Below are 23,705 nucleotides of genomic sequence, written 5' to 3'. Positions count from 1 at the left end.
TAGCTAGTCACTTGATAAATAGTATTTCTGTTATCATTTCTGAGCAGTTTTTGTTTTTATAATAAAAATGTTTTGTAGGTGAAACATTTATCCAAAAACAACTTAAATTTCTTCTATATTTCCAACCTTTGATCTTCTGTATGGATACATTTATTTTTCTTTAACATATTTCAACTTTAGACTTCTAAGTAAGTGATTTATAATTATGATATATGTATTTCTAGGTATGTAACCACTGAAGTACACACACATGACATGGAGCCGTCAACACCAGATACTCCAAAGGAGAGTCCCATTGTACAGTTAGTTCAAGAGGAGGAAGAGGAGGCAAGTCCATCTACAGTGACCCTTCTGGGCAGCGGTGAACAGGAAGATGAATCATCACCCTGGTTTGAGTCAGAGACACAAATATTTTGCAGTGAACTGACCACAATTTGTTGTATTTCTAGTTTTTCGGAATACATATATAAATGGTGTTCAGTTAAAGTTGCTCTTTATCGGCAGCGCAGCCGAACTGCTTTGAGTAAAGGAAAAGATTATCTTGTGTCTGCTCAACCACCCTTACTACTTCCTGCAGAGTCAGTAGATGTTTCAGTATTGCAGCCTCTGAGTGGAGAATTGGAAAATAAGAATATGGAAAGGGAAGCTGAAACTGTTGTTCTGGGTGATTTAAGTAGTAGTGTGCACCAAGATGACTTGGTGAATCACACTGTAGATGCAGTTGAACTTGAACCAAGCCATTCTCAAACTCTTTCTCAGTCTCTTGTTTTAGATATTACCCCAGAAATCAATCTCTTGCCTAAAATAGAAGTATCTGAGTCTGTTGAATATGAGGCAGGACATACACCATCACAAGTGATTCCCCAAGAGAGTTCTGTTGAGATCGATAATGAAGCAGAACAAAAGTCTGAGAGCTTTAGTTCTATAGAGAAACCATCTATTACCTATGAAACAAATAAAGTTAATGAGTTAATGGATAATATTATAAAAGAAGATGTGAACTCCATGCAAATTTTCACAAAGCTGTCTGAAACAATAGTGCCACCAATAAATACAGCCACTGTACCCGACAATGAAGATGGGGAAGCCAAAATGAATATAGCTGACACAGCAAAGCAAACTTTGATTTCTGTTGTGGATTCTTCTTCATTACCTGAAGTAAAAGAAGAAGAACAGTCTCCAGAAGATGCCCTTTTGAGAGGGTTACAGAGGACAGCTACAGATTTTTATGCTGAATTACAAAATTCTACAGATCTAGGATATGCTAATGGAAATCTTGTACATGGATCAAACCAAAAGGAGTCAGTATTTATGAGACTTAATAATCGTATTAAAGCCTTAGAAGTTAACATGTCTCTCAGTGGTCGCTATCTGGAGGAGCTTAGCCAAAGGTAAGCTTTATTATGAATTAGCAGAGTCAGCTTCACGCAGTGAGTTAAGCAGCATAGAGTATGACCTGTGATTACAGGAGAGGATTTAATTATCTCATGATATAATAGAGGTAAGCACAATTTTAGCGAGAGAGAGAAAGAAAGCTACTTGAATGCTGATCAGTGACTTAATGAATTGATTTTTTGTTTTTAATTTTAAAAGTACTTTCCAGTGACAAAACACTTTTATTAGGCTGGCAACAAGTTTGAATTATCTATACTCACTTTCACCTTTTTTCAGTTGCTTTAGCCACTTTTTCTGCTTGATTCCCAGAGGGCTCATGGAAAAAATGATAGTATATAGACCTTAAAGGTTTTAGTGGAATTTGACCAGATATCACTTAAGAGTTTAGATAAGTGAAGACAGGGATGGACTGAACTGGATGATTGGGCACATTTGCAGTTTGCTCTCTTTTAAACAGGTCTCGGCATCCTAGTTCTAGTTGTAATAATTTCTGCTTTTAAGTGCCAGAGACAGTGCCAATTCATTAAGACACCAGGCCTGGCTTTTTAAACCTATTTACTCTTTTTTTATCCTTTGTGTGTCCATTGTCTGTCCTTAGGGCTTCTCTACCAACGTTTTGCAAACATCTAGGCACAAGGGTCCAGAGTTCCTGAAACACCACCTTTTCTTACATCTCTTAAATTGAAATGCCACTAATAAGGTGTCACCAAGGCAGTCTTATATCTGAAGTAGGAAATTTTTCTAATCCACACATGGAATTAATTGGCTAATCGTGTGTGTGTTCATGTGTGACATGCCCACTTAGCTACCCCATACCTGCTCTTACTTTTCCCTACCTCCATCTGCATCCCAAGGGAACCACAGAAATTACTGAATTTTACATAGCAGAAGATAAATAGAATTGTATTGCACAGGCCTGAATAACAGTCACTTTAAGAAAAATAGATTTGTCTCATATATCAAAATCAGAAGTATGTTTCCATTACTAAGTGGAATAAGTAAGAAATTAAAGCTGATTTAAACCAGTTCTTACTCCATAGGTACCGAAAACAAATGGAAGAAATGCAAAAGGCTTTCAATAAAACAATTGTGAAACTTCAGAATACTTCAAGAATAGCAGAGGAGCAGGTTGGTCTTCTACATCCCTTATTTACTTTTTATATAAATTTCCACTGAATTCTGTAGGATCTCACTGGGAAAGAATAAGTATTGTAGTTTCACTTTTTCCTCCTGATAGCTGGTGTTTAAGCCTGTTATATTAATATGATGTCATGTTTGGAAAGTTACATAGCTATTAGCATCATTATCTTCTCTAGAGAAAGATTTATTTATTTAATTTTTTTTTAAATTATACTTTTAAGTTCTAGGGTACATGTGCACAACGTGCAGGTTTGTTACATATGTATACAAGTGCCATGTTGGTGTGCTGCTGCTGTACCCATTAACACGTCATTTATATTAGGTATATCTCCTAATGCTATCCCTCCCCCCTCCCCCCACCCCACGACAGGCCAGGGTGTGTGATGTTCCCCATCCTGTGTCCAGGTATTCTCGTTCATTTCCCACCTATGAGTGAGAACATGCGGTGTTTGGTTTTCTGTCCTTGTGATAGTTTGCTCAGAATGATGGTTTCCAGCTTCATCCATGTCCCTACAAAGGACATGAACTCATCCTTTTTAATGGCTACCTAGTATTCCATGGTGTATGTGTGCCACATTTTCTTAATCCAGTCTGTCATTGTTGGACATTTGGGTTGGTTCCAAGTCTTTGCTATTGTAAATAGTGCCACAATAAACATACATGTGTATGTGTCTTTATAGCAGCATGATTTATAATCCTTTGGGTATATACCCAGTAATGGGATGGCTGGGTCAAATGGTATTTCTAGTTCTAGATCTCTGAGGAATCGCCACACTACCTTCCACAATGGTTGAACTAGTTTACAGTCCAACCAGCAGTGTAACGGTGTTCCTGTTTCTCCACATCCTCTCCAGCACCTGTTGTTTCCTGACTTTTTAATGATTGCCATTCTAACTGGTGTGAGATGGTATCTCATTGTGGTTTTGAATTGCATTTCTCTGATGGCCAGTGACGATGAGCATTTTCTCATGTGTCTTTTGGCTGCATAAATGTCTTCTTTTGAGAAGTATCTGTTCATATCCTTTGCCCACTTTTTGATGGGGTTGTTTGATTTTTTTCTTGTAAATTTAAGTTCTTCGTAGATTCTAGATATTAGCCCTTTGTCAGATGAGTAGATTGCAAAAATTTTCTCCCATTCTGTAGGTTGCCTGTTCACATTCATGGTAGTTTCTTTTGCCGTGCTGAAGCTCTTTAGTTTAATTAGATCTCATTTGTCAATTTTAGCTTTTGTTGCCACTGCTTTTGGTGTTTTAGTCATGAAGTCCTTGCCCATGCCTATGTCCTGAATGGTATTGCCTAGGTTTTCTTCTAGGGTTTTTATGGTTTTAGATCTAACATTTAAGTCTTTAAGCCATCTTGAATTAATTTTTGTATAAGGTGTAAGGAAGGGATCCACTTTCAGCTTTCTACATATGGCTAGCCAGTTTTCCCAGCACCATTTATTAAATAGGGAATCCTTTCCCCATTTCTTGTTTTTGTCAGGTTTGTCAAAGATCAGATGGCTGTAGATGTGTGGTATTATTTCTGAGGGCTCTGTTCTGTTCCGTTGGTCTATATCTCTGTTTTGGTACCATTACCATGCTGTTTTGCTTACTGTGGCCTTGTAGTATAGTTTGAAGTCAGGTAGCATGATGCCTCCAGCTTTGTTCTTTTTGCTTAGGATTGACTTGGCAATGTGGGCACTTTTTTGGTTCCATATGAACTTTAAAGTAGTTTCTTCCAATTCTGTAAAGAAAGTCATTGGTAGCTTGATGGGGATAGCATTGAATCTATAAATTACCTTGGGCAGTATGGCCATTTTCACGATATTGGTTCTTCCTATCCATGAACATGGGATGTTCTTCCATTTGTTTGTGTCTTCCTTTATTTCGTTCAGTAGTGGTTTGTAGTTCTTGAAGAGTTCCTTCACATCCCTTGTAAGTTGGATTCCTAGGTATTTTATTCTCTTTGAAGCAATTGTGAATGGGAGTTCACTCATGATTTGGCTCTCTGTTTGTTATTGGTGTATAGGAATGCTTGTGATTTTTGCACATTGATTTTGTGTCTTGAGACTTTGCTGAAGTTGCTTATCAGCCTAGGGAGATTTTGGGCTGAGACGATGGGGTTTTCTAAATATACAGTCATGTTATCTGCAAACAGGGACAATTTGACTTCCTCTTTTCCTAATTGAATACCCTTTATTTCTTTCTCCTGCCTGATTGCCCTGGCCAGAACTTCCAGCACTGTGTTGAATAGGAGTGGTGAGAGAGGGCATCCCTGTCTTGTGCCAGTTTTCAAAGGGAATGCTTCCAGTTTTTGCCCATTCAGCATGATATTGGCTGTGGGTTTGTCATAAATAGCTCTTATTATTTTGAGCTACATCCCATCAATACCTAGTTAATTGAGAGTTTTTAGCATGAAGGGCTGTTGAATTTTGTTGAAAGCCTTTTCTGCATCTGTTGAGTTAATCATGTGATTTTTGTCTTTGGTTCTGTTTATATGATGGATTACATTTATTGGTTTCCATGTGTTGAACCAGCTGTGCATCCCAGGGATGAAGCCAACTTGATCGTGGTGGGTAAGCTTTTTGATGTGCTGCTGGATTCGGTTTGCCAGTATTTTATTGAGTATTTTTGCATCGATGTTCATCAGAGATATTGGTCTAAAATTCTCTTTTTTTGTTGTGTCTCTGCCAGGCTTTGGTATCAGAATGATGCTGGCCTCATAAAATGAGTTAGGGAGGATTCCCTCTTTTTCTGTTGATTGGAATAGTTTCAGAAGGAATGGTACCAGCTCCTCTTTGTACCTCTGGTAAAATTCGTCTGTGAATGTCTGGTTCTGGACTTTTTTTGGTTGGTAGGCTATTAATTATTGCCTCAATTTCAGAGCCTGTTATTGGTCTATTCAGAGATTCAGCTTTTTCCTGGTTTAGTCTTGGGAGGGTGTATGTGTCCAGGAATTTATCCATTTCTTTTGGATTTTCTAATTTATTTGCGTAGAGGTGTTTATAGTATTCTCTGATGGTAGTTTGTATTACTGTGGGATCAGTGGTGATATCCCCTTCATCATTTTTTATTGCATCTATTTGATTCTTCTCTCTTTTCTTCCTTATTAGTCTTGCTAGCAGTCTATCAATTTTGTTGATCCTTTCAAAAAACCAGCTCCTGGATTCATTGATTTTTTTTTTGGAAGGGTTTTTTGTGTCTCTATCTCCTTCAGTTCTGCTCTGATCTTAGTTATTTCTTGCCTTCTGCTAGCTTTTGAATGGTTTGCTCTTGCTTCTCTAGTTCTTTTAATTGTGATGTTAGGGTATCAATTTTAGATCTTTCCTGCTTTGTCTTGTGGGCATTTAGTGCTATAAATTTCCCTCTACACACTGCTTTAAATGTGTCCCAGAGATTCTGGTATGTTGTGTCTTTGTTCTCGTTGGTTTCAAAGAACATCTTTATTTCTGCCTTCATTTCGTTATGTACCCAGTAGTCATTCAGGAGCAGATTGTTCAGTTTCCATGTAGTTGTGCGGTTTTGAGTGAGTTTCTTAATCCTGAGTTCTAATTTGATTGCCCTGCGGTCTGAGAGCCAGTTTGTTATAATTTCTGTTCTTTTACATTTGCTGAGGAGTGCTTTACTTCCAGCTGTGTGGTCAATTTTGGAATAATTGTGTGGTGCTGAGAAGAATGTATATTTTGTTGATTTAGGGTGGAAAGTTCTGTAGATGTCTATTAAGTTGGCTTAGTGCAGAGCTGAGTTCAAGTGCTGGATATCCTTGTTAACTTTCTGTCTCGTTGATCTGTCTAATGTTGACAGTGGGGTGTTAAAGTCTCCCATTATTATTGTGTGGGAGTCTGAGTCTCATTGTACATTGTAGGTCTCTAAGGACTTGCTTCATGAATCTGGGTGCTCCTGTATTGGGTGCATATATGTATTTAGGATAGTTAGCTCTTGTTGAATTGATCCCTTTACCATTATGTAATGGCCTTCTTTGTCTCTTTTGATCTTTGTTGGTTTAAAGTCTGTTTTATCAGAGACTACGATTGTAACCCCTGCTTTTTTTTGTTTTCCATTTGTTTGGTAGATCTTCCTCCATCCCTTTATTTTGAGCCTGTGTGTGTCTCTGCACGTGAGATGGGTCTCCTGAATACAGCACACTGATGGGTCTTGACTCTTTATCCAATTTGCCAGTCTGTGTCTTTTAATTGGAGTGTTTAGCCCATTTACATTTAAGGTTAATATTGTTATATGTGAATTTGATCCTGTCATTATGATGTTAGCTGGTTATTTTGCTCATTAGTTGGTGCAGTTTCTTCCTAGCCTCGATGGTGTTTACAATTTGCCATGTTTTTGCAGTGGCTGGTACCGATCGTTCGTTTCCACTTTTAGTGCTTCCTTCAGGAGCTCTTGTAAGGCAGGCCTGGTGGTGACAAAATCTCACATTTGCTTGTCTGTAAAGGATTTTATTTCTCCTTCACTTATGAAGCTTAGTTTGGCTGGATATGAAGTTCTGGGTTGAAAATTCTTTTCTTTAAGAATGTTGAATATTGGCCGCCACTCTCTTCTGACTTGTAGAGTTACTGCCGAGAGATCCGCTGTTATCTGATGGGCTTCCCTTTGTGGGTAACCCGACCATTCTCTCTGGCTGCCCTTAACAATTTTTCCTTCATTTCAACTTTGGTGAATCTGACAATTATGTGTCTTGGAGTTGCTCTTCTCGAGGAGTATCTTTGTGGTGTTCTCTGTATTTCCTGAATTTGAATGTTGGCCTGCCTTGCTAGGTTGGGGAAATTCTCCTGGATAATACCCTGCAGAGTGTTTTCCAACTTGGTTCCATTTTCCCAGTCACTTTCAGGTACACCATTCAGACATAGATTTGGTCTTTTCACATAGTCCCATATTAGTTGGAGACCTTGTTCATTTCTTTTTACTCTTTTTTTCTCTAAACTTCTCTTCTCACTTCATTTCATTCATTTGATCTTCAATCACTGATACCCTTTCTTCCACTTGATCGAATTGTCTACTGAAGCTTATGCATGAGTCACGTAGTTCTCGTACCATGGTTTTCAGCTCCATCAGGTCAGTTAAGGTCATCTCTATGCTGTTTATTCTAGTTAGCCATTCGTCTAATCTTTTTTCAAGATTTTTAGCTTCTTTGTGATGGGTTCGAACATCCTCTTTTAGCTCAGAGAAGTTTGTTATTACCAGTCGATTGAAGCCTACTTCTGTGTACTTGTCAAAGTCATTCTCCGTCCAGCTTTGTTCTGTTGCTGGTGAGGAGCTGCGTTCCTTTGGAGGAGAAGAGGCACTCTGATTTTTAGAATTTTCAGCTTTTCTACTCTGGTTTCTCCCCATCTTTGTGGTTTTATCTTCCTTTGGTCTTTGTTGATGGTAACGTACAGATGGGGTTTTGGTGGGATGTCCTTCCTGTTTGATAGTTTTCCTTCTCACAGTCAGGACCCTCAGCTGCAGGTCTGTTGGAGTTTGCTGGAGGTCCACTCCAAAGCCTGTTTGCCTGGGTATCACCAGCGGAGGCTGCAGAACAGCAAATATTGCAGAATGGCAAATGTTGCTGCCTGATCCTTCCTCTGAAAGCTTTGTCTCAGAGGGGCACCCGGCCATATGAGGTGTCAGTCCGCCCCTACTGCGAGGTGCCTCCCAGTTAGGCTACACGGGGGTCAGGGACCCACTTGAGGAGGCAGTCTGTCCATTCTCAGATCTCAAACTCCATGCTGGGAGAACCACTACTCTTCAAAGCTGTGAGACAGGGACGTTTAAGTCTGCAGAAATTTCTGCTGCCTTTTGTTCAGCTATGCCCTGCCCCCAGAGATGGAGTCCACAGAGGCAGGCAGGTCTCCTTGAGCTGCGGTGGGCTCCACCCAGGTCGAGCTTCCTGGCCGCTTTGTTTACCTACTCAAGCCTCAGCAATGGCGGACGCCCCTCCCCTAGCCTCACTGCCACCTTGCAGTTCGATCTCAGACTGCTGTGATAGCAGTGAGCGAGGCTCTGTGGGCATGGGACCCTCCAAGCCAGGCGTGGGATATAATCTCGTGGTGTGCCGTTTGCTAAGACCGTTGGAAAAGCACAGTATTAGGGTGGGAGTGTCTCGATTTTCCAGGTACCATATGTCACGGCTTCCCTTGGCTAGGAAAGGGAATTCCCCAACCCCTTGTGCTTCCTGGGTGTGGCGATGCACCACCCTGCTTTGGCTCACACTCCATGGGCTGCATCCACTGTCCAACAAGCCCCAGTGAGATGAACTCGGTACCTCAGTTGGTAATGCAGAAGTCACCCATCTTCTGCGTCGCAGACGCTGGGAGCTGTAGACTGGAACTGTTCCTATTCGGCCATCTTGGAACCTTCCAAGAAAGTTTTCTTGAGCATTATTCATAGTACATTGTGTGTGTGTGTGTGAAATAGAGACAGAGGACTTTCCTGCAACTTTGTTAAACTCTAAAATTTTTCTGTGTGTATTTTTTTTAATGTAGATAATCTTATTGACTGCAAGTAAGAACAGCTTTGTTTCTTCTTTTTGATCGTCATATCTTTTTTTTCCCCCTATCTCTTGGCTAGAGCCATATAGTGATACAATAGGACTGGTAATTATGACCATTCCCCTGTCTTGTTGATTTTAAGGGAACTATTTCAGTATTTTACCTAGCTAGTGTGATATGTGTGTTATAACATAATGAAGAAATTTTACACTTTTCTTAAAGGTTATTTGGGACTGAGGGATGGTGAAGCGAGGAGGCCTTATACTGCAGAGTTTTGTTAGGTGCATCTTACTCTCCTATTCGTGGCACATTATAAATTGGAGATACACTTTGCGAATATTTTCTCCCAATCCATTACTTGTTTTCTTATTCTCTTTACAGTGTGGTTTGAAGAGCAGAAGTTTTTGATTTGTTGAAGCCCAATATATCAGTGTTCTCTTTGCTCTATGAAATATTTGCCTAACGCAAAATCACAAAGATTTTTTCCTTTGTTTTTTCTAGAAGCTTAATAGTTTTAGTTTTATATTAGGCCCACGATTCATTTTGAGTTAACTTTGATGTGTTACAGGGTATGGATCAAAGTTCTTTTTGGAAAGTCAGGGTCAGAAGAGCAAAGCATTTAGACATCCATTTGTTCTAGAATCATTCGTTGGAATGTGTCCTTTCTCCACAGAATTTCCTTTGTACATTTGATAAAAATCAGTTAACCATATATATGTGGGTCTGTTTCTGGGCTTTTGTTCTATTGATCTGCTTGTCTATCTTTAAGGTAATAACACAATGTTATGTTTGTTGTAGCTTTATATTAATATTTTTAGTCAGGTAATGTTAAGTCCTCCAGTTATATTCTTTTACAAGATTGTTTTGGCTGTAGTAGTGTTTTGCATTTCTGTATGGATTTTAGGCTCAGCTTGTTAATCTGTACCAAAAAAAAATTGAATCTTGATTGGGATTGTGTTGATGAATTTATAGATTAATTTGCATAATTGTCATCTTAATATTAAGGCTTCTGACTCAGGAACACAGTGTGTTATTTAGCTTTCATTAGTTTGAATACGAATGCCCCTTCCTCTGTATTTTCTCTTTGCTGATATGTAACATCTATGTCTTGTGTCTCAAAGACTTATGTAAGTACTTTTCAACAATGTTGTATATTAATAGTATTGGAAGTTAATCCTGATTAGAAGTGTTAATCAACTTACTAACTTTAATAGCTTGTTCTTTAAATGTTTATAACTGTCTTGAATTTATCAGTCAAATGTAAGTCAGGATTCAAAATAAACAATTTAAAAAGTCACATTTAGCATTTTGGAAAGATGAAGTAGGATAGAAAGTACCATAGTGGATCACAGTAAGGGAAGTAAGTGAAATATTTTGTTACAGTTTTATACACCCCCCCTCTCCACACACAGGTACACAGCTTTTTTAAAAAGTTTTTTGAATCAAAATATGAAAAACTTAGGTCTAGAATAATAAATAGTTATGTAGATATTTCATATAGGGTCCTAAAAGAGTTTTAGATTTCCTTGACTTCTTCCTGCCCTCGTTTCCTCCTCCCTAACTTTATTAAAAGTTCAAATTTTCGACCATCCTGGCTAACACGGTGAAACCTCGTCTCTACTAAAAATACAAATAATTATCCGGGCATAGTGGCGGGCGCCTGTAGTCCCAGCTACTCGGGAGGCTGAGGCAGGAGAATGGCATGAACCCGGGAGGTGGAGCTTGCAGTGAGCTGAGATTGCACCACTGCACTCCAGCCTGGGCGACAGAGCGAGACTCCGTCTCAAAATAAAAATAAAAGTTCAGATTTTCAGTTAAAGTCTCCCTAATACAGGGTCATAATTATGATTGTGATGTAGAATTCCCTAATGTATGCATACAAACTATATTATAAATAAGACATCTTTGTTGATTATAAAAGTTTCTAAAATTCAGTGCTGCCTAAAACAAATGGAAAGATAGGCGTTTTTGATGCATTTCTTTCATTGGTGATATTTTAGCATTGGTTGGATGAACAATTATGGATATTTCACTATGTACCGTCGTAAGTTCCAACATAATATGCTATGAAGGAAATTTTTAAAACTTGGTTTTGAGCCTACTTTATAGCCAAAAACATTCTTCAGAAAATTTTCAATTTGTCTTTGTGCCAACTGCTTTGCTTTAAAAACACTGACTTTTTAAATATTTCTGGTTATATGCTAGTTTATATATATGGAACACATGTTAATTTGAAAAGTAATTTATCAAATTCTGTTATACAGTATTTCACATTGTAGCAGTGAGTGGCAAAAATAAATAAATAATAATTCTTGTTGGGGAGGGTTAGACACAGTCCCAGATACTTCAAGTGTTTTGTTTATTTCTAAAATTTCTGTTCAAAGTTTACTTACTCATTGAGATTCCTATTAATACACTTGTTTTGGAATAACTTAATGGTTTTTTTTAGATTATTTGACTTCAATTTATAATGTTAATAGTTTGTAGTTAATATTAAAAAAAAAATAAATTCCTTTGTCATAGGATCAGCGGCAAACTGAAGCCATCCAGTTGCTACAGGCACAGCTGACCAACATGACACATCTTGTTTCAAATTTATCAGCAACAGTAGCAGAATTGAAACGGGAGGTAATTGTTATTGCTGGTATTGTGAGACCCAATGCATGTATAGAGGTTGTCATAAAGCCAGGCTTGTTAACATGAACATGGTACCTAAAACTTTGACCAAACAAAATTGTCATTTGTAGTGAATTTTTTCAAAAACCAGAATATGGCATTTTTAAGTTTTGAAAATATATTATCATAGTCTTTTGTAAAATATGGCTTTCATAATTTAGGCCATACCTATAATATAGGTATAAAACTTCTAGCAGGCCTTTTGTAAGCATTGATAGTAGCAACACATACTTCATTTTCAATTCAAAAAGGCTTATAAAGTTGCTTAACAAAGCAAAAATTTCATTGATTTAAAAACTTTTTATTGAGCATCTAGTGTATGTGAAGTGTGAGCTGTACACTCCTAGGTTGTGGCATACGGTAGTTAATAGTCCTGGCCTCACAGGGTTTACATCCTGGGGGAGGGATATAATACATTTAGTAAATAAATAAATAGATGATAATTTCTCCTAGTGATATGTACTATGAAGAAAATTAAATGTCTGTGTGTGTGTAGGGTGGTGGCAGTAAGGGATGCTGCTTTAGTTAGAGTGATCTTGGAAGGCTTATCTGAGGAGGTGGTATTACAGCTAAGTACTCAAGAGGAGTTAGCAGCCATACATTGCCTGGAATGACAACAAACCTGTTTCTAGCAGAACTAGGGCAAAGGACTGGAGAGTAGAAACAGTGTAATGTGTTTGAGAGCAGAAAGAAAGCTGGTATGGCTGGAGCAGAGTGAGTGAGAAAAGTGAAGCTGAGAAATGGGTTCAAGATATTGGCAGAGGCCTGGTCTTGTAGGACTTCGTAGACAATTTAGAGTTTGAATTTTATTTGAATCTTTGTATCATTAGAAAGTATTAAGAAGTGATATGGATCATGTCATTAATGCTTAGCACTTTGAGAAACTCTCCATTTATTGCTTTGTGGAGAATTGCCTGTTGGGGAACAGCAGGAGCAGAAGCAGACAGGAAACCAATTAAGAGGTAATTGCAGGCCAGGCATGATGGCTTTCGCCTGTAATCCCAGCGCTTTGGGAGGCCCAGGCGGTTAGATCACTCGAGGTCAGGAGGTGGAGACCAGCCTCACCAACATGATGAAACGCCATCTCTTGTAAAAATACAAGAAAATTAGCTGGTGTGGTGGCATGTGCCTGTAATCCCAGCAACTTGGGAGGCCAAGGCAGGAGAATTTTGAACCCAGGAGGTGGAGGTTGCAGTAAGCCAAGGTCACACCACTGCATTCCAGCCTGGGCAACAGAGCAAGGCTCTGTCTCAAAAAAAAAAAAGTAATTGCAGTAGCCTGGATGACGTGGTGTTGATTTAGAGTAGTATTTTAAAAGTGAAGAATAGTGTAAACTTGTTGAATTCAGAATATTTGTAAGTTGTAGAAAGATAAGCCTTGAGGAACTGAGGTTGATCTCTAAGTTTTGGGCTTACATAACTGGGTGGTTGATAGTTCATTTTATAAGATGGGAAAGACTGGGTAAAAGCACAATTATTTTTTCTCCCTGAGGAGGAGATAGTGTAAATGGAAAGACAAACAAAATGTGACAAAATGTTAACAGTTGGTGAGATAGATAAAGGTATAATATATTTGTTGTTTTATTTCTAAAACTTTTCCATAGGTTTCACTCCTATAGAAAGAATTAGAATGCTGCAAAGAATTTTTTTTTTAATGTCATAGTTTATTTTCAAAGAGCATGCCCTGCATCTCTGGTCTTTGAAGCACATTAAAAAAATACTTAAAATGATTGGTCCTTTGAATTTTAGATACCTTATGTTTTTCCTAATATGATTTCCTGTGATTATTATTTAACCCTCTTCTCATCTCAGGTTTCAGATCGACAAAGCTATCTTGTCATATCTTTGGTTCTTTGTGTTGTCTTGGGACTGATGCTTTGTATGCAGCGTTGTCGAAATACTTCTCAATTTGATGGAGATTATATTTCAAAACTTCCTAAAAGTAATCAGTATCCAAGCCCTAAAAGGTAATATCAGCATTATATTTCACAATTTTATTTTTTTACTATGCTTTATATATTTTTGAGAAATTTTAAGCAAATAAACGGAGACTGAGGTAATTTCTTTCCCTATATGATTATCTTGAAACCAAAACATTAAAAACATCTTTCGATAGTAAGATGATCCTATGCCTAACCTGGCTCTGTAGACTATAATAGAGAAAACACTAATAGTAAGTGCATGAAACCCCTGAAATATTTGGTTGAGAAAGATGCTTAAATGTGGAATTCAAAGGAAGAAGAGAATACATATTTTAATACAGTACCTTTTAGACAAAGATCTCTAAATTTTTTTTTCACCTGTATTAGCAATAACTGGAGTGTTAGAGTTAGTCCCGTGTGGTATGTACAGTTCTCAATAACCTCTGTGTAGCCTCAACAAAAGAGTAAATTATATGTGCTTTACTCGTTGTAACCAATATGTATTTTTCTTAATGTGTTAGGTGTTTCTCTTCCTATGATGATATGAATTTGAAAAGAAGAACTTCATTCCCGCTCATGAGATCCAAGTCTCTACAGTTAACTGGCAAAGAAGGTAGATTTTTTTGGATATATAATATGTATATATAAACATGAAACTAGCTTCTGGCATAAATGTAATGTCAGTGTTGTATTCATGACCATCTGCAACAAAAAATGGATACAAGTAGCCTTTGTCTTTGTGCTGTGTCAAGCCACTTTATCATTTTCACATTTTATATCTCTCTTTGTTCCTAAAAGCCCAGAGGGTAGGGAGGGGGGCTTAGTTTAATTAGCAGTTGGTAGCTTTGTTTGCACATGCTCCTGTTTAGAAGTATTTCTTTTTAGAAAGGGATGTTTGAGAAAGTTCAACAGATATGGAAAACCTGAATGTGCTCCCATAGCATCCTGTGCTTTTCTGCCTCCTCTTCTTATACAGGTAGGACCCCTTTTGTGTCTAGTTTAGGACTGTGAGGCACTTTCTGAACAAAAATCTGGTCTCTTTTTTTTAGCCCCAGAACCTATGATTAGGTTCCATTGTCTAACACTAAATAAATACTTACATTTAAATGAATGGATGTGTACTGAGTGGATATTTTCCTATTTCAGTATCTTGTAATTAATGCATATTAATAGAATTAGAAATTTGTTTTCATACTAATATTAAAATAACTGAATTAATTACATATTTTATTTAGGAGTGCTTTCTTAATAATCGTTGGTTGTAGGATTTAGTAACTGAGTAGCATGTTTCAATTGATTAAATTATTCAAGTAATCATTCCTGGGCTTCACTGGTTTATTATTATTACAAAGCTTTACAGACTTAACCCATTATGTGTGTTTACTTAAAGCTAGTAAATCTCTTCTTCCTCCTTGCTTTTTTCTTTTTCTTTTGGTTAATATGTCTTTTTATAAGTGAAATTTTTAATTTAAGTATAATTATATGTAAAATGTAATGAATTTTCACAAACAATACAGCTGTGCAAATAACACCTAAATTAAGAAGTAGAACATTAGCACCTCAAAAACTTCCTTGTGCTCTTTTAGTCACTGCCCATCCTTTCCTAGAGTAGCCAGTGTTTTGATGTCTAACCATTGTGAGATTCACCATGCCATTGACTATAGTCATTTATTTTCATTCCTTATAGTATTCCATTATATAGGTATACTGTACATTATTCATTTACATTTAGATTATTTTCATTTTGAGGTTGTTACATACTTTTGGTAAACACCTGTGCATTTCTGTTGGGTATACACTGGAAATGGGATTGGTGGATCATAGGGTATGTGTGTGTTCAGCTTTAGTAAATACTGTCATACAGTTTTCCACACTCTTTTATGAATTTGCCCTTCTATCAGCTGCGTATGAGAGTTACAGTTACTCCATATTCTAAACATTCCTTATTTGAGGTATACCTGTGCAATTAGGAAATACGTTAGATTTTTACTTCTGAGCATTTCTAGTCTTAAGTGAAATCATGACTATCTTACTATCTCTCTTCTCTTTATCCAGTTTTTTAGGGCCAAACAGAGTAGCGTTTTGCACCTGATAATAGAATTACTTCTATTTTAAAAACAGTGTCATCTTGGTGTATCTTTACCAGTAAAGAAAGTTGAGTAGAGGAGGTAGGAGACTGACTTTAGTCCTGATTCTACCAATAGTTAATTCATCTATTTCTTCTATTGTTTGATAAGTTCTGTTGTTACGGCATTTATCATAGCATGCTTTGATTTTACCTATTTTTACTTGCCTTATTTTCACTTCTAAGCTCTGTGGGAGAGACCATGTATTTTTCTTATTGTGATAAAAAGCACATAAAATTTATCATTTTAACAGTTTTTAAGTGCACAGTTCATTAGTAGTAAGTATATTTCATTGTTGTGAAACAGATCTTCCGAATGTTTTCGTCTTGCAAACCTGAACTCTGTGTCCATTTAACCAATTCCCCTTTTCTCCCTCCCTCAGTCCCTGGCAACCACTATTCTATTTTCTGTTTCTATGAATTCAGCTACTTCAGATACCCCATATAAGTGGACTCATATAGTATTTGTCTTTCTCTGATTGGCTTATTTCACTCAACATAATGTCCTCAAGGTTCATCTATATTATAGCATGTGACAGAATTTTTTTCCTATTAAAGGGTGAATAATATTCCATCCATTGTATTTATATACCTCATTTCCTTTATCCATTCATCTGTAAGTGGACATTTGGATTGCTTCCCCTCTTGGCTGTTGTGTGAGTAGTGCTGTTCAGGGGTATACAAATATCTTTGCTCATTTTTTAGTTGGATTGTTTGATTTTTTGTTTTTAAGTTCAGGGAATTCTTTATAACCTCCATTCTGGATTATAACCCCCATTAGATAATATGATTTGCGAATATTTTCTTTCATCCTTTAGGTTGCTTTTTCACTGTTTTGATTGTGTCCTTGGATGTACAGTTTTTAAGTTCAACGAAGTCCCATTTGTCTGTTGTGTTTTTGTTGCCTGTACTTTTGGGTCATATCCAAGAAATCATTGTCAAGTTCAAGGTCATGAAGCTTTTCCCCTGTTTTCTTCCAAGATTTTTATAGATTTATGTCTTTAATCTATTTTGTGTTAATTTTTATATATAGTATAAGATAAGGGTCCAGTTTCATTCTCTTGAATGTGAATATTCAGTTTTTCCAGCACCATTTGTTGAAGAGACTGTCCTTTTCCCATTGAGTGGTCTTGGCACCCTTCTTAAAAATGAGTTGACCATGTACATGAGGGCTTATCTCTATGTTCTTTATTTTGTGCCATTGGTGTATTTGTCTGTGTTTATGCCAGTACTCTACCACTTTGATTACTATACCCTTGTAATGTGTTTTGAAATCTGGAAGTGTGAGTTATCTAACTTCATTCTTTTTAAAATTATTTTCCTTATTTGAGGTCGCTTGAGATTTTATGTGAATTTTAGGGTGAACTTTCTATATAAGCAATGTCGTTTTACTAGTTCACTTGCAGATTATTTTGGATTTTCAGTGAATACAGGTACATATACTGAGAACAAAGACAGTTTTGTTTTTTTCCTTTGCAGTCCTTATAGCTTTTATTTCCTTTGCTTTCTTAACTGTGTTAGCTTGCATTTTCAGCAATGTTAAATAAAAGTGATTGACAGGCATCTTTGTCTTGTTCCAAAGGGAAAGCTTACAGTGTTTTACTGCTAAGATTGTATTTGTCATAGATGTTTTGTGGATTTTTTATTATGTATTTTGTCATGTGTTACCTATTGTCATAGGTATTTTATAGACTTTTTTATATTTTATTTCCATTTTTAATGTTACAAACATGAATTATATTCGATTTTCTAACGTTAAACTTATATTGCATTTTTAATACCAGTTGGTCATGATATATGTGTGTGAATTTTGTATTGTATATATAATTTCTACAGAATTTTGTTAGATAATTATTTAGGAATTTTGCATCTATATGAATAAGATTGGCATGTAATATTTTCTCATGTTGGATTTTGGTATGTAAGGGTTATAAAAATTAGATGGGCAGGGGTATCCCTTTTTATTTTTTCTTTTTTTTTCCCCTTCCATGCTTTCATTAAGATTTTTTATTGGGGAGGAAGTAAATATTCCCTTTTACTGCCATTATGTTGGAAGGTGTGTACTGGTTCTGTTCTTTTACTAGTTACCCTAGAAGTCACAAGTATTAATGTTTGCCAAAGTCTCAAGTTCATCAATACTTGCATCTTCTCCTGAATAATACATAGATCTTAAAACTCTTGTGTGTCCCAAGCCTTATTTATGTTACTGTTCTTGTATATTTTAATTCTATTCTTTCTGCTTAATTTTAACTCAACAAGGTATTTCTTTTTACACTAATGTTCATTTAAATTTACCCCACGTTTACTAATTTTTTTATTCTTCAGAGCTTTCATTTGTCATTAGTTAAAACTGAAATATTCTCCTCTTCTTTTTCTTTATCATTTTGAGATTCGTGAGGCTCTCTGGAGCTCTGGATTTGTAGGTTTCTTTTACTGGTTATTGAGAAATTCTCAACCATTATTTTTTCCTCTCAGATATTCCCTGTGCCCCAGTCTCTTTTAGATTCTCATATTCAGTTAAACGTATTACTTCTCCGTGTATCTTCCCTGTCTTGTAAACATTCCACCTTTTTGACTTTTTATGCTGTTTTTGGATGATATCTTCTGATGTGCTTCCAGGCCAGCAGTCTTACTGTTACTAAATTTATTCGTTGGGTTTTCAATTTCAGTTATTTTTTCCATTTCCAGGAGTTCTTTTTGTATTTTTTAAAAATCCAGGTCTGTATTTTCCTTGTTATATGTTTCCTGCAGATATTTTCAAGCTTATTTTCTAGACATATTAAGCATAATTGTCTTTATAGTTTGTGTTTGATAAATCTAATATCTTAAATTTTTGTGAGTCTGTTCATTGTCTTTGTAAGCTCTTACTCAGGGTGTGTTGTGTCTTTGTGTGCTACTTTTTCTCTTTGAAAAGTTATTTGTAGGGATAATTTGAGGCCTAGAATATAGGTCTTATTTGAGAGGGAATTTGTGTGTGTGTTACATTCGTGTAATACCTTACATTCATGACTTGTGGTTTGTTGGGCCACCAGGTGATGATAATTTGGACTGCAAGTTCATGCATGGCTTCATTCTTTCCCTGAGGATACAGTCCTTTGGATTTTCAGTTTACTGTACACAGGGAGATGGTATCTTATTACACTAAACTTTGAGTGGGCCCTAGGACCTGATTTCTGATCCATTCCCTTATGATACCATCAGAACCAAAGTTCATATATTCTTGTGTTGACAAATGTTTTCAGGGCAAAAATGACTTTTGTCTTCTACTTGACTGTCCGGGTTCCCACTTTTCTTTCAGTTTTAGCCTAGGGATTACTTTCTTGGCAGCTTTTCAATGCTTTTAGTGATTTAAAAAAAAAAAAAAAAACTGTCATTACTTAGTTGCTTTCATTGTAGAGGTTGATCTGAATAACATAACCATTTCTAGAAATAGACATCATTATTAAAGAAAGTAAATTAAGATTAGTAATCTGATAGAAATGACTGTTTAGAGGGATGTTTTGATATTTTCATATATTTGATGACTTTCTCAATGAATCTCTGAAATATAATGTAAAAAATTATAATTGGTTGAATTATATTAATAAATTTCCCAAATGTGTAGAGCTTCTGTAGTGAATTTGCTATGTGTAAGCTTTTGTCTCTGTCAGACCTTAAATTGTTTATTTTTAGTGGATTGAATAGGACTAAAGTCTTATAGCCTGTCTTTTAAAAATGCGTGTCTATTTTGTCAGTGTGGGGGTGGGATAGGGATATATCTTGAATCTGCTTAGAGTAATGAAACCTTAGAAACTTTGGGCTAAAACTAATAAATCTAATTTACTCACTATGCCAGAAGTGTTCATTCATTATTGCTTAGTGATATATATTGCATGTTCAAGCTGTTTTTAGATTTGGATTTCATAGTTTTGATCATAGTAATAAACAGAGAAAAATATCTTGGATCTCTTTTTGTGTTTATTTCTCTAACTGGCTTCCAAACACGGTCACGACTACTTGTTGCACATTGTTAATCTACCTTTGTGACACAGTTTAGAGGCTAGTCTTTTAGGGAAATATCCAAATGATCTGTAGGTTTGGTGTTAGCTTACCCAGGAATGTTTCTTTTCTTATCAGGTAAAAGAGTGAGGCTGGGCCCAAAGAAAGATCCTTATTGTATTGGTTGATAACCAGCTACTAGTTAATAACTTAAGGAAGTATAGTTATTTGAAGATGACCAGTCAAGTATAGGAATCATATATCATCTTCCACCTTGCCTCTTTTTGCTTACTAATTTAAAATGCATAAATATATAGTTAACCTGATACAAATTCATTGGTTCTATTACTAGAGGATAATAAAGAATGATTTTTCTTATTTCAGTGTTTAATTATAGCAAATCCACCAAATCCACTTTACGTTTTTACATCTGCTTTTTTTTTTTTTACTTACAGTAGACCCAAATGATTTGTACATTGTAGAACCCCTCAAGTTTTCTCCAGAAAAGAAGGTAATTGTTTATTTCTTTTTAAGTGTATTGCTATGTTTTGTGATAATAAATGAAGAAAAGAGGTTGAAAGGTTTAAGGTAATTACCTTTAAGTAGTCCTTAACTGAATGTTTATTTTCTATCATGATAATGTTGTAAATAAATATTAACAGGAGTCAGCAAGCTGTGACCCACAGGCCATATGGGCCATGAGCCAGATAGGTTTTCTCATTTTTAAAGAGTGATAAAACAGAACAGCATGCAAGAGAGAAAATGTGTGACCTGCAAAGCCTAAAATATTTACTGTCTGACCCTTCACAAAAAAACATTTGTTGATCCTTGGATGATTGTCATTATTTATTACCGAATGCATGCCAAGCACAGAGCGTGCACCATTCCTCTAATCCTCACCACAACCTGAAGATGATGTTATCCTCATTTTTTTTTTTAATGAAAAAACAGCAACTCAGAATGTACTTAGAATTTTTTGGCTTCAAAGTCTGTGTTTTTTCATTTTGCCTTTCAAATTAAGTTATACTAATTTTAGTTAGTAGTAATTTCATCTAGGTGAAAGAACTTGGGCTTTGTAGGCAAATAGCCTAAGACTCATTCTCAACCTGGCTGCTTACTACATTGTAACTTGGGCAAAGAACTAAACATCTGAACCTTGCTTTTCTCATTTAAGAATCAAGGATAAAATACCGACCTTTCAGGGTTAATAGCTGCCATAATACATGAAAGCAACCTGTATGCTATCAGGCAGTTAGTAGGTATTCAGATTATTAGTATCACTCCCTAAACCTATATTCATAGGTAGCAGGTAAGCAATTTAAAGAGTTTTGATTCAGTAGTATTTACAAAATGGGAAGGTGATGGTAGTATCTGTATAGAACACAACAATGTATGTGTTCTGTGCTGTTTATAATACTGTTTTACTTTTCACCAGGAGGTGGCACTTCTCTATTAGCTCAGCTCTCTAGGTGTTTGATAAGATTACTATGGGAAGTATCATTACTAACTTTTCTTTTTCTTGTGTTGTAGAAGAAGCGCTGCAAGTACAAAATTGAAAAAATTGAGACCATAAAGCCTGCAGAACCGTTGCACCCCATAGCCAATGGAGACATAAAAGGAAGAAAGCCCTTTACGAACCAGAGAGATTTTTCTAATATGGGAGAAGTTTATCACTCTTCTTATAAAGGTCCTCCATCTGAAGGAAGCTCAGAAACTTCATCACAGTCAGAAGAGTCCTATTTTTGTGGCATTTCAGCTTGCACAAGTCTGTGCAATGGACAGTCTCAAAAGACAAAAACTGAGAAGAGGGCTTTAAAACGAAGGCGATCTAAAGTCCAAGACCAAGGAAAATTGATAAAAACTCTAATACAGACTAAGTCGGGATCATTGCCGAGCCTGCATGACATAATCAAAGGAAACAAAGAGATCACTGTGGGAACATTTGGTGTTACAGCAGTCTCGGGACATATCTAAAATTAATTGAACTTTTCATACTGAAGACTTTTTTGTTGTTGTTCTTTGAAGAACAGTCTGTGGTATTTGAAGGGTTTGGGGGAGGGAGAAAATATGAATGGGAAAGGCATTCAGAAATTATGGTTTCTGCCTTTTTAAAAAGTAGATGGGATTGTGTCAATCTTGGTTAATGAGCTACAGTTTTACAAAGCTGATCACTTCCTATAAGGACAATGGTAGACATTTTATAAAGATGTTTTTTCACAAGATTAATTACTGGGACAAAAGTAATTTGGAAGCCCAGTTCCTTAGGTGGGATAGGAATGAAAGCCTAAACCTCTTCCTTTAGCTTTGTTCCTATTTCTTGCACCTTCCCATATTTATGTGCCTTTTGTCTATTTATAATGCCACTGGAAGAGGAGGGATAACTTTTTCTGTTATTTGATTTCTTTTATAACTTTGTTAGGTTTTTGAAGCTGCAAACACTACAATGCTTTGAGGGGGTCTGTGCCTGAAGCTCAGCAGTGTGGGTCAGACAATCTAAAGATCCTAAAGACTTGCCAACTGGATCTTTGTTTAGCAAACTCACTGGAAATGAACACTTAATGGAATTTTTAAGTCTGTTCTGTTAGGTAGATGGTGATGCTCTTGTTATTTTCACTTATTCAGACTGGATTACTTCTTACTTAGTTACTAACTCAATGAGGAAAAATCCCTACAGGATCTTTTTTTGCAAACAACTGATATATGCAAACAAATTTTTGACAAATTCACCTTTTAAACACACTTAACCATTTGTGAAGGTTTTCTTTAGCTTACATTTTAAACATACACAATAAACACTAATCCTCCAAACTTTCACTGTTTTTATTAGTATGAATATAAAATTTGAAGGTTTGGCCAATTAGTACAAGTCTCATGATGTAATCACTGCCTGCGTACATATGCACAGATCCAGTTAGTGAGTTTGTCAAGCTTAATCTAATTGGTTAAGTCTAAAGAGATTATTATTCCTTGATATTTGCTTTGTATTGGCTACAAATGTGCAGAGGTAATACATATGTGATGTCGATGTCTCTGTCTTTTTTTCTGTCTTTAAAAAATAATTGGCAGCAACTGTATTTGAATAAAATGATTTCTTAGTATGATTGTACAGTAATGAATGAAAGTGGAACATGTTTCTTTTTGAAAGGGAGAGAATTGACCATTTTGTGTTGTGATGTTTAAGTTATAACTTATTGAGCACTTTTAGTAGTAATAACTGTTTTTAAACTTGTCTAATACCTTTCTTGGGTATTGTTTGTAATGTGACTTATTTAAAGCCTTTTTTTGTTTGTTTAAGTTGCTGCTTTAGGTTAACAGCGTGTTTTAGAAGATTTAAATTTCTTTCTTGTCTGCACAATTAGCTATTCAGAGCAAGAGGGCCTGATTTTATAGAAGCCCCTTGAAAAGAGGTCCAGATGAGAGCAGAGATACAGTGAGAAATTATGTGATCTGTGTGTTGTGGGAAGAGAATTTTCAATATGTAACTACGGAGCTGTAGTGCCATTAGAAACTGTGAATTTCCAAATAAATCTGAACACTTGTCTTTGTTAATTACTGGCTCTTCTGTCTTTTAAAAGAGAACTCAGAAATTATTAATCTTTGAACAGAGATTTAAGTTTTTGCCACTTTTAAAGCTAAATATAGCAGCATTCCATTCAATATTGATCACATTTCAGCCAACTACAAAATGATGGTACTTTTACATAAACATTTTGCTCCCTATGCTATCAAAATTTCAGTTTTTCATATCTAAATACAGCGTAACATTTTGCAACATGAGGTTTATTTTTTCCTCTCTCACATAACTACATGAGAAAAAAAAGAAGTGAAAATAGTAGATTTGTGCCTATTAAGAAGCAAAAACTATATAGATATTTATCCAATGGGATTTCTGGTGTTCCCTGATGATCAACCTCATTTTATTTCTTCTGATGTTAAGTAAAGCATTAAAACAGTATGAAATAAAAGGAAACTAGGGGATTGGTAAGAACAAGGATGCAAAGTAAAAC

At 36.0% G+C, this 23,705-nt stretch overlaps 1 protein-coding gene across 6 annotated transcripts in view; it reads left to right on the top strand.

Moving 5' to 3' along the window:
* SUCO (SUN domain containing ossification factor) overlaps positions 1-23,247 on the top strand; it is a 79,534-nt gene extending 56,287 nt beyond the window's left edge. For 5 of the 6 annotated variants that reach the window (XM_009240903.3, XM_009240894.3, XM_009240891.3 and 2 more), the window contains 7 exons: positions 225-1,391; positions 2,436-2,523; positions 11,522-11,626; positions 13,486-13,640; positions 14,117-14,208; positions 20,154-20,209; positions 21,229-23,247. In XM_009240903.3, the coding sequence (XP_009239178.1) occupies positions 225-1,391; positions 2,436-2,523; positions 11,522-11,626; positions 13,486-13,640; positions 14,117-14,208; positions 20,154-20,209; positions 21,229-21,672 (2,107 nt within the window). In that variant the 3' untranslated portion in view covers positions 21,673-23,247. Of the gene's footprint in view, positions 1-224; positions 1,392-2,435; positions 2,524-11,521; positions 11,627-13,485; positions 13,641-14,116; positions 14,209-14,480; positions 14,572-20,153; positions 20,210-21,228 lie in introns of those variants that run through there. The other variant, XR_008511459.2, reaches the window with a different exon arrangement.
* Positions 23,248-23,705: the final 458 nt, after the last annotated feature.

This window comes from Pongo abelii, chromosome 1 (assembly GCF_028885655.2).
Source record: "Pongo abelii isolate AG06213 chromosome 1, NHGRI_mPonAbe1-v2.0_pri, whole genome shotgun sequence".
In the NCBI taxonomy this organism is placed as follows: Eukaryota; Metazoa; Chordata; class Mammalia; order Primates; family Hominidae; genus Pongo; species Pongo abelii.
The sequence above is the reverse complement of the archived record's forward strand: the minus strand, read 5'-3'. Positions and strand labels throughout refer to the sequence as shown.